Source organism: Apteryx rowi, unplaced genomic scaffold (genome assembly GCF_003343035.1).
Source record: "Apteryx rowi isolate R43461 unplaced genomic scaffold, aptRow1 scaffold_17, whole genome shotgun sequence".
NCBI classification, from domain to species: Eukaryota; Metazoa; Chordata; class Aves; order Apterygiformes; family Apterygidae; genus Apteryx; species Apteryx rowi.
The window spans coordinates 2633635-2645661 of record NW_020447974.1 but is presented as its reverse complement, the minus strand read 5'-3'; the positions used below and the strand labels follow the sequence as shown (position 1 = coordinate 2645661).

At 38.4% G+C, this 12027-nt stretch overlaps 1 protein-coding gene across 2 annotated transcripts in view; it reads right to left on the bottom strand.

Moving 5' to 3' along the window:
• The window catches only part of GALK2 (galactokinase 2), a 52429-nt gene that overhangs the window by 17271 nt on the left and 23131 nt on the right, over positions 1-12027 (bottom strand). Inside the window, exons 6-8 of one of the 2 annotated variants that reach the window (XM_026060621.1) lie at positions 9257-9355; positions 6437-6589; positions 1454-1664 (exon numbers count right to left, since the gene is read on the bottom strand). In XM_026060621.1, the coding sequence (XP_025916406.1) occupies positions 1454-1664; positions 6437-6589; positions 9257-9355 (463 nt within the window). The remainder of the gene's footprint in view (positions 1-1453; positions 1665-6436; positions 6590-9256; positions 9356-12027) is intronic. The other variant, XM_026060622.1, reaches the window with a different exon arrangement.

Sequence of the window (12027 nt, the reverse complement as noted above, 5' to 3'; positions counted from 1 at the left end):
TTATGTTGTACATGCAAAGAGGCTTACAGTATAACCCATTTTAATTGGCCTTATCAAATGAAATCATGGTCATGCAAATTTAAGAGATTCCGTTCAGCAAACATCTGCAAACACTATTCTGAGCCACAGTATAACATTTCCTTTGACTTTCCTCTATTGCTTTTAAGTTTTTCATCCAGGCTTTGGTTTTTGAAAAAAATTTAAATAACTTGTATAAACAATTCAGTTCTACAGAACTGTAGAATTTTGCTTTATAAACCAGGTATATGGAGTATAAAGATCTGTAAGTTACTAGTCTTATATTGTTTCATAAAGGGGAGAGTAAAGGGACAATATAAAAGATTTAGAACCCTACAGTTTCCCATGAAAGTGTTGGAGAGTGCAGGTACATGGTTCAGTATATTCTTCATATACATCACACAGAGTTGTCATAACACTTTCTATAGAGATAAATAGCTAGATGAAGATACCATATTCCATGCTGGTACCCCTCTGGCAGTGTAATTAGACAATAATATAGTTTTACGCTCTCTTTTACCACTGGGACACAAAACAGGGGTTGTAGGTTCAGAATCTGGTTCCTGGTCAATAAATAAGGTCTACAATAGTTCCATATATACAGATTATCAAAATATAAGCATCAGTGTGTGTATATATATATACGTTATTAATAAATATACATCAAAGGTATACCCCTCTGAAACCATTCAATGAAAATTAATCATTTCATAAATCCTTCTCTATTATTTAGTATTAATAGCAACCCTGTTATATACATCTAGAACATTTCTTATAGAAGCATTTAATGTGTGCCCATACTCATGACTACATGATGTAATCATCAGCAGGAATACATGGGAGATAGTTTAAATATTAAATTGTTCACCTCCACCAACATTTTTCTAAAAGAAAAAAATACTGTCAGTGACAGAGACTTATTTCTTAGGACATATCTAGAAAACATGCTACCCAGTGCATGTTTTATGAAGTGATCATGTGTTTGTCATGTCAAAAGTAGAAACACAAGCTCCATCTATGCTGATCTTTAACATCAGTTAATGGAGAGTGTTCAGGATTCATTTTCATGGTGCTGTCTATCCAAAATGTTTGTTTTTGTTAGAACTATGGTTTAGAAGAAAGCCTAGCTTAGATTTTTTTTCCCTAGAATAAAACTGGGGTTATTTAGAGATGATTCCAAAACAGTACAGACTAATGTAAAGGAGTAAGTGATCTGCTATTTCTACCATTTTAGAAACAATTCAATCAAAATCAGCTTCACTCTGTTTTACGTAAAAGGTTCAATGAAAATCATAATATCAATTCTTTCACTTGCCCCCTAAGGTTCTGGGGAACTATTCTGGCAAGACTTCCATGTGCATTGCTTATTAATATATAACCATTTTATATAATACAAATATTGTAAACTAAAAAACACTGTTTCGTATACACTTACCATCTTGTGTGTTTTGAGTAAGGATCTGAGTGCGGAGCTCCTCCAGGCTAATTCCCAGGCATTTACAAATTTCCTCTGTGCCGTAAGGCTCAGGGTGAAATACCTCCTCGACAATGGTCAGCATTTCCTCTAGGCTAACTCCCAACTTCACTTGCACATCTTGGAGTTTCAACATTTTTTTCCAGTCCAAGCCTTTTGACTTTGAGAGAAGCTAAAATTTAAAATATATATATATATATATATATATATATACAGATAATACTTTGCCTTCTAGTTTTAAACTAACATTAAATTGTTCATAAGCAGCTTTAAGACTAATACTTTCTTTTCACTTCTTGGCCGGGAACCATCAAAAACCATTTTCTATGAGTACACAGCAGCTACCCATTATGTTTATTTATAAAAGGTCTGTGAATGAAAGATATCCCCCCCAGGTTACACATTCTCTTTAAAAACCCTGCTGGTATTATGTGTTTGGATATCAGATCAGTGATTCCCCCTTAAAGAAAGTGTTCAGCCTTACAAGAAGGTTATGATGGGTTAGTCGGAATCTGCTCTGTTCCTACATGATTACCGTTAGGCTAATTAGTTACAGATAGATAAACAGATAGATAGAGAGATGGATATTTTTTGGTCCAACATGGATGTAATGCTTTGTGATGTTTTGGCAATTGTCAGCAGTTATTTTAACACACAGCAGTCCTTAAAGGAGAAGTGTCAAAGAGGCTTTTCTGTAGGTCACTGAAACGTGATGATGTTCTGCTATGCCTAATGAAAATAGCGGAGGGCTTTCCTCCTGTTTCCATTAGGTGGAATATTTCTAATATTACAAATGATAGGGGATTATTAAGTGGTCATTGTGGGATCCTACTGATGACACACCACCTTTAATATCAACAGACTACAGCAGTGTTAAAAGCCAGATTAGCGGGACATGCCAAGGGAATTTTACTAGATTTATGAGTACACGACATGCCTCCAATTCTACGCCATTTAAATTGAGATTAAAGCTTCCAAAAATGCCAGATCAGGCTGTATGTTTGCAGAGTGCTTAAAGCAGTGCAGGAAGACCACAGAAAGAAATCCCGTTTCCATTCCAATCAGTCTAGATTCTCTCATCAACAGGGCCAAGATTTCACCCGGTGTGTTTTGTTATTTTTTTCAAAAAACAGATTTTGAGCGAGACTTGTTTGAAATCATTTAGGCCTCACTTCAGCAAAGCTATCTAGTATGTGTTTAACTTCCTAGGTTAAAAAAAGCATGGGATTTGCATACATGCCTGAAAAGAATTTGCTTCACTGTGCAAAGTTACAGCATGAAACTGGTTGTTTAAACAGAAGGAGATCTGCTACTCAGCTATCTGCTGCAGATTTTACCTTGCTGCTCTCCTCCAACGTGACTTTGCAGGGGCTTTTCCAGTTTTGCTGTAGTGCAGTATATAAAAATTAACCACTTTTGGTGCCATCTAGTGTCTTGTTAAGGTTTCTGTGAAACTTAGTAGAGCAGAACAAACAAAATCCAATCAAAAGCCTAATCATACAACTCTGCTGCCATCTAAAACAGTTTTGTATGTCCAGTGGTAGAGAAAGAAGCAACAGCGTTTAGTGGCTAATGCAGAAATCAGAGTTAGAAAATTTTCAGGTAAAACACTGATTAGGTCACTTCTGACCTGGTTTTCAAAGGCTCTGAGTATCTAGAATGCCACAGCTTTAATCTAATTGTATTAATTTAATTAATCTAATTATAATCTAATTATTGACCAACTAGAACAACAATTATTGTTTCAGATATTTTATTTTAAATATTCAATATCTCATATGTGATTGGTGCACACTTGTGACATGATCTTAAATCTTCTGTTTCAAGGTGCTAAATGAATGGAAACTTCATTCCCCATAATTTAATCCTCATGTTTAGCATCCCCTAGACTTTCGTATCAGAAACTAAACAGAGCTAAGAACTTAGAAAAAATTATATAATGCTCTATAAGTCAACAAAAATCTTTCTACATTTTTAACAAGTAATCCCGTGTTAGGAAAATTTGTCATATGTATTGTCACATCTATTCCCATTTCTATTCTTGAAGAGAAATGGCTGATTTCAGATGAGCTGCCTACCCTGGTGTTTTACAGCTGAAATGTTCTAAATGGAAACTGAGCCCATCAGACCAGGGGGTAGGGGGGTTTTGGAAGGTTTTAACCGCTTACAGCAAAGTTTCAATTCTAACATCACTGGAAAAAATGTTAAGGGCAAACAAAGAGTTTTAGAAAAACCTAGCTGCAGCAACTCAAATTATAATGGACACAGAACAGAAATCAGAAAAAATCTCATCTATTAAATGTACAAAAGTAATCCCAATACTGATCCCCCAGTTGGATATTTTCCTGATGATCTCTGACTAGATGGATTAAAGATGTGGACATCATCCAGCTGGCTCTTAACTGCCAGGATATAGCATCTCTAGCCTTTACTGTCCAACACAGGCACAGTGGAGCACTGTAAGTAATTGCAAGAGGAAAACACACTCAGTACATGGTGGGACAAATATAAATAAAAGAAAGCCAGACTAGGAGTAAGTATAGGAATACTAAGCCCTTATATAGCAACATCACTTTCTTATACTTTACGTTTCTATAATGCCATCTCAGCATCTTTCCACATTTAATGAACGTTAGCTAATTTTATGGCATCCTAGTTTGCAGACATTCTTGGCACTACTCTGCAGCTGAAAGTGAAGTGAAACACACGCTATGAGGCGTGGGGAGAGCTCAGCATTCACTAAGGCTCACATTCATCCTGCAGCACCTACTGTGCGAGTCTTCTGAAATACAAAGTACATGTTAATGCCCCTTGGAATTGTGAGCATTCTGCAGAACATGAGAGATTTTAAACATACGGTTTAATGGAGTCCAGGAAAGCACTCAGAGGCTACAGCAATGAGTGCAATATAAGAACAGAAAAAAAATAGGAAAGTGAGAAAGTGACTGTCTGGAAGAGAAGGGAAGGGAGCAGGCCCTGAGAAAGATAACTGTGAGGAGAATCGAGAGCTCGCTGTAGGACAGAGCGACATCAAAATGCTCTACACTAATGCCAGCGGAGATATGTTGTGTTGGTATCTTTATTGACATGGAGCTTTCTGCGAAGAAGAGTATGAAATATTAGAATAAAAGCAGGAGAGGAAAAAAGTCTATCCTAAGGCACTTACTGATAAGAACTTCCTTTAAAACATTATTGTGAAGCTCAGCATGTTATTTCATAGTTGCATTACCTTAGTGTGCTTAAAGAACTTCCCTGCTTCCACTTACATACCTGCCCTCCTTCACCCCACTGCGACCTGTTCCTAAAGACAGGCTTTTCCTGGCTCAACATATTTTTGTGTGTGTGCAGCTTTCCATCTGGGTAGCATATGTTTAAAAATAGACAGGTGTATGTTGTTAGTCTCCTTAAAATCATGCATCTGCTAAAGGTACTTTTTCAGAGATTACATCACTGCTAACATGAGCGTAAAAAATCATCCTTTCTCACCAGCCTTTGCAGTTTACTACACATGACCAATAATTTAAAGCAATTTAGAAAACTGTGATATAATTCACAAAATGTGCTTTATGGAACAATATTTCAAAAGGCCTTACAACCTAACACATTTAGTGCCAAGGTTTGCCTTTTAAAATAGATCACATATGAAGGTTTCTCTTACGTAAAATAATTTCCAAAAGAAACTCTTCCTAAAAGAGCTAGTTAGTCAATTAACTGTTCTAAATTAGAGGTTTTTCAGATATGCCAGAACCTACACATAGAGGTCCTTACTTTGATTCTATTGAAGGTGTAAGAATCTTGTTGTTAAATTTAATGACAACAGCTTTGACTATGGTCACTGGTGCTATTATTTTTACCATATCTTACATACTGCTAAAATGCAGCTGTTCTTCATACTAGTATTTAAAGCCCATTTAAAAAGTCACCTGAAGTTTAGCTTTGCTCCTGGAAAACTATTCCAACCACCACATTTTGAATTGTTTTGTCAATATCTGATAAACTCTCCAGATCTCTTTTTTAGCATAGAGTACAATAATTTTTCATAGAATTATTGTGCCAGCACATGCTCAAAGTACTTTGGAGCATTGCTCAGATTTTGACCTGAATGTCTCATGGCAAGGACTTTCACAGTACATTTTTTAAAACTGTTGTCTGAACTTTGTGACCCAGATTCTGTTCTGTCACAGAGCACTCGGTTAGGTAGAGCTGCAGTGAATTGGTGTACTTACTCCTCACTTACTTTAATCAAACAAAGAATAATCCTCTGTATTTCTAAAACAGACTCCAATCAAACCATGTATCTACATATGCCTAAACATATGGTCTATGAAATCCAGAATTAAAGTGGAACTTAGATTTGTCACGTTCAGATTCCATGTATTTTAGAGATAGTTGCAAACTGTAACCTGGCAGCACAACCTAAATGTTTAGCTTTGAGTCAATCCTCTTTAAACTTCATGCTAATATACATGCTGCTATTCAGCACTTCCAGTAATATTTCCACGTTTCTAACTAGTGGCTTTGTTGTATTCTAAATCCTAGAAAATACACATCTATTACCATATATACATATAAACATGTGACCACACTGGTTGCTTTCCTTTATTTGTCATTATTCAGCTTTAATTAGAAACAGTCTATTTTATTAACTGAGAATATTCTTGCTGAAAAATAGACATATTTCCACCATTCAAATATAATACAAAACAAATTAAATCGAACTGAATCACAGACCCTTCTATATAAGGGCACAGTCATTACACTTCCATTAAACTCTGCAGGAGTTCTGTTTCTGCGCAGATGGAGGTGTCTGGCTCTGAAGAGAAAAAGGCTACTTAAAGTAGCACCTAGCCAGGTGTTAAAGTAAAGACATGATTGGTCAGAAGTGGGGAAAAGCACATACTAACATGAAGGTTTCATTAGAGTTTGACAAAAGCCATACGTTACCTTTGTAGCCAGACGACACTCCATTACCCTAATATTGTAATGAGAAGTTGCTGCTTTATTCATTTCAACGCAACTGTTAGCAATAACAAACGCTGCTCCACTTGGAAGTCTAACATCAGTTGCCCTCAGAGGACTGAACTCTATCAACTTGGCCTATCAGAAGAAAAATGAATGGTTAGTTTTAATTTACTACTAGCTAACAGTGCACTTAGTTCTATAAATCAAATGCAAATTTGCATGTTTTTTCTCTTGAAAATCCATGGACAGTTAATGAAGGAACCTGACATGAAACAGCGAGAAAAGAGGTTTAACCTCACTCGCCAAGTCACACACACATTTCAACCCTTTTCCTTGTAGCTGGATTTAAAAATGTTTCCATTAAGTCTTTGTTTTTTTCCAGAGTTTCACAGAACTCCACCCAACCTATTTTTCTTGCCTGTTTTAAGACTACAGTTTTTCTTTGATCTACAGAAAAGTACAGACCTGGCTGAAGCTAATGTGCGTGCTACTAGAAACAAGGGGCTTCACATTCCCCTGCCATCCACCAATGCCCATCTGCCTCTTAGTTTTCTGATTTCTCATTAAAGCAAGAAGATTCAGTTCACTGAGGTACAGAATATTACCAAATCAGAGGAATCAAGCAAAACTATATATAAAAATGTAGCTACTGTCTCCCTTCTTCTGAGACAAGATTTTCTTGCCTTACTTAGCCTTACACAGGCTGAGTGTTCCCAACATGTTCCCAACATTTTGTGACCTTTTCATGGAATAAGACAGGAATCCATTAATTAAATAATTCAGGATGTAATGTAATCAAGAGATTAAATTCACATCTGGATTTTCATTGGGATAAGTTGTAAATCATGTGCCCTGCTTTGGCTCTTCAGAATAGTCTGTAATTCTGCAAGCAGGGCTGTCTTACTGGTTTTGGCGTTGTTCACCCCCCGAGAGTTCCTCAAGCAGCTAGAGTGCTAAATAAACAATGGCAAATCTGCTTGTACATTATGTACAGCATGTGTGTTACTCCCTGCCACTGAGATTCTGGACCGCGTCGCAACGCTACTATCGAGAAAGACAAGCTTGCTTACATTTAAATATACCCATTTAAGAACTGCTACATTAGCTCAGAATGTACCACTAAGCTGGGCCAGTGTCCTGTTTCTGACAGTAGCCATAAATGGATATTTAGAGAGGGTATAAAAATAAGACATATATAAAGTGATTTTCCTACTATATTCTTCCTTCTTCTCATAAGCAGAGAGTATGGTGGTTATACTTACACTGGAAGACACATCAGACTATTATGTTTAATAGCCACAAATAGGCTAATATTCTATCAGTGTATCCAAGAAGGTCCTTTCTGAACCCTTTTTAAACTTTTAGCTTCCACAATGTACTGTATTTCCCAATTTAATAATGAATGTTTTGAAAAAACAAACTTCCTCTTGGTTGTTTTTAACGAGCTGCCTGTTAATTTCATTGTGTTTCTATTAGTTCTTCAGTTATGAAAACCAGTGAATTCCCAATTTACCTTCTCTTACCCATTCAGGATTTTACAGACCTCCAAAATATCACCCTCAAAGATCCTCAAAGGAGTCTTAGACTATTCAGTCAGTACTCACATAAAAAATACCTCAGCTCAACCTCAGAGTCCTTCTCTGATTTTCCTAGTTCTAGCATATTTTTCTGAAACAGGGGGCAGGAACTGTATTCAGATGCAAGTATATTGAGGCAAAGATGTTTTCTATTTTGTTCACCATTTCTTTTCTAATCTTTCCTAATATTCTCTTTGCCTTTTTGACCACCACCTCCAAGTCACAGAAAAGCCTCCGCTTACATGATCTTCTGTGTGTCTGCGACTCCCTTCAGCATGGGTGTAGCTTTGTGTTTGCTACTAACAGTATAAAGTGTGAAGGAAAGGTGTGAAGTAGGTGCAGCTGGTGATGTGAAATTGAAAACACATATGTCTCATGGCGGAAACAAACATATTCAGTGTAATTCTAGGAAACAGCTTATATTCTTTATAAACTCATCTAAGATATGGCATGAGGCCCATAAACCATGGAGATATAAAATTGCTTCAAATAAGTTTTAAGTAAAGTAAAGGTTTTTCATGAGAGGCCACATTAATTTTAATAAATGTATTTTGACAGGGTTTAGGTTTGAACATTGGATCTTGAGGTCCTGTGCATCTTCTGGGGCAGTGGGTGGATTCCACTGTAAATTCCACTATGAGTGCTCATGCACAGCTTGGCAGGTCCTATAGATCACTGCCAATCCACCTTCTGTCACCACATTTAAGACACCTAAACACCTTTTACATCAGAAACCAGCCACAGAATTGTCTGGAATTAGCAAAACCGGGGGAAAAAATCTCCATTGTCTTTGTAACTAGACCTGGCAAAACTTCCTAGAACTGTTTGGTTATAAGAAGTTTCAAGAAAGCATTTTTGTAATAATTATCCCATTTGCACGGAATACGGGATGTACCAACCATTCAGATTTCATTATATGGGAAACATTCTAAGTTCAGTGATAAATTAGCCAAGCAACATGGGAGCTTGTGCTCTTCCAGTATATGTCTTTCCCCATATTTTTTTAATGTTCTCCTCTTTCCATTTCTCATTTCCTTCAAACCTGTCATACTCAATTGTCCACAAGTTTACACGTCATTCCTGTTTCACTTGCACAGAAATGGTGCTTACACTGCTTGCCAAGGTATTCCTATTTCTTGTCTTTCTGCTAGATACATATGAAAATATTGTTTGTTTACATTAATTAACTTTACATTGTTAGTTTAGATTACAGAAATCCACATACAGTTCCTTCTTCTGCCAGAAAAGATATCGACTGGTCCATTCCTCCACCTTCTGTGCCAATATAACGTTCACTCTTTGCGCAAATTTCTGCAAGCTCCACCTGAGAAAACATTAAATGTGAACCTTCAGCCAAGATAAAATATCCTACTTTTACATTGCTTAGATATGAAGTAGTGAGAAAATGAAGGAGAGAATGGCAGAGCTCTGAGACCATTGCTTACCACACACTAAGTGTTGTAAGCTAGTATCAATCAGGATGCCACATGGCCCCTTCTTCCTTTTGCTCTGCAGGAAAAGAGAACAAATTATTCAGCCTCCACTGGGCCCATCGTAGTCCAGTGCTTTTCACATTATTCTAATTTAGATGCTCCACCCTAGCAGTTCTCCTCCTCCCACCTTCGTCGTTCATCTCAGCCCCCTCCACCCTAATAGGCAATATTTTGTTGATTTATTAGTTGAACGTATCCATGTATGCATCTTGGCAGCTTACAGAATGATGGCGAGTTGTTGCTTTATACTATACTAATACACTGGCTCCATAATCAGAAATTAGGTATTGAACCTAACTCAGGAAATCTTTCTCCCTGTAAATATTCCAATCAGTGGTGCTTGTCATTTCTCCTTGGGATACAGTACTTTCAGTTTATGCTGTTTATCTGAGATGATTTGTAATTATGTGTGAGTCACATTCTTCTGTGACGTTTCAGGCATAGCTTAGTGCATTCCGATACCTGGAGGTCAGAGGATAATATGGGTGTGTGGAATATTAGTATCACGATTGTCAGAAATAATAAATACAAGAAAGCTTTCAGCCATCAGGCCAAGTCAAAGCAGAACACCAGAGAAGTCTTGGAGAGCGGTTGAAGAACATAGGCTATTCACAAGGAAACAGGTCAGCAGGAAAGCATCTGTGTCCATATACTGCGGCACCCAGCAGTTTGTTTCATTAAGCGCAAGGTAACCACAGGACAGCTGTGAAAAGGACTTCAGAAACGCAACAGCCCATTTTTCACTCTAGTGGCAACGTCGGAGTCGGATTCCCCACTAAAGATGCAGCACCACGTGACTTGCAGCAAGCTGACCAGCAAAGCAGGGACATTAACCAGCGCACAGCTGCAAACCACAGCAGAGAGGCAGTAAATCACCACGCTGGGGGGAGGTACGTGCGGTGCGCCGGCTGGCCTGCTCGCTCCGTTTCTGTAACAACACCACAGACAAACTTGTAAAATTGGTGCTCTGACCAATGGAATCAGGCTGAACCACTTACAAATTCACGAACCACCAATTTACTCAGCCCACAATGCAGAAACGCTCAATAAACCTTAGGCTGATAGGAGGAAGCTATCAAACGAGCATTAACCTAGTTACTCTGAAACTACGCTGATCCGACCTCTCTGAATCAAACACCAAGGGAGTCCAGACTGTCAGCAGAGACCCATGCTGGTGTTTCTGGTTACGCAGATCCACCTATACAGCTGAAAAGAACAAGGGTTTATCCACCTTCTACAGCTGCCGTACAGGGGTAAATGACCACTTAAGACCATTAATGAGAGAACATGGAGGGTACAGCAAGCAAAGATAGTCGCCTTTCCTGTTCTGCTTTTCTTTTGTGTATTTTAAAGGTGGGCAGAAATAGAGATAGTGCTTCTTTTATTTTCTTGAGAAAGGACAGAAAGGTCACACATTTTGATTTTATTTCTTTTTAACAAAAGTGATATCCCAGTGCCTGACTTCTGTTGAAGGCTGAGTTTATCAAGATTTGTTTTTTCTCTCTCGTTGGAGAACTGCAGAGTCCCACCTCCGGTTTGAACCTTAGATCTCTTCCCCCCATCAATGAAAGTTTAATATCCAGTCATCACGTGTCCCTAATTCACTAAAAATTGGAAATAATTTTGAATGAAATGCTGTTACATAGGACTCCCATACAAATGTAACATTGCTTTGTTTTCCATTTAATGATAAAAGACGTAGCAACAGTTCTACAGAAAAGAAAGAAGAATCCTCCGCACACGCAGCAGTTTCTGGATGCTCCCTCCTTTCCGCATGTGAAGGCATGCCTAGTTACAAACACTTTTTGCTGGCATGTGGAAATGCAGGCATGTGTCAGCCAGTTCTACAAACCTGCCCTTTGCCCCTCTGAGAACGGAGCAATACCACATCCCTGATTTTTGCAGCCTTTGGCAGGAGACATCAGACTGGGGTTCATGAATATTATTCGTTGGCAGCAGTAGAAACTTTGCCGCAGAGGTTCACACAACAACACTGGCTGAAAAGACCGTGCTAGTGGCTCGTGCACATTTAAGTAGGAGATGCGGCTCTGCAAAGCTGGCCTGGAGCGCAGCTCCTGAGGCACTCTCACTCTCTGTTCCACTCTTGGGCACAGCTGCCTAAGGTATTGCGTTTCATTTGCAGTTGCCAGATAAAGCTTTGCAAAACTCAGAAATTAAGCATTTCACCCTTCACTTAGTCTGGCTGCATGTCATCTCCATATACAAATCAACTACCGCTTGATTGCTCGAATCGTTTAGACTTTATGAGCTTGGGCTTATTAAATAAATATCAGGAGGAGTCTTGCAGAAGAGGAATGTTAACAATTAGGCCAGTGCCGCTCCCCTGTCCCTTTCCGTGGTCGGGTGAATTGTGCCTGGTTAAGCACTGGGCCTTGCTTCGTCCCAGCTCACCAGCTGTCCAGCTGCGTACGCTGGGCTAACAGCGCTGGATGAGCTTGAGCAATTTTTGTTTTGAAACTCAGCAAGGATTGGCAGGACCACC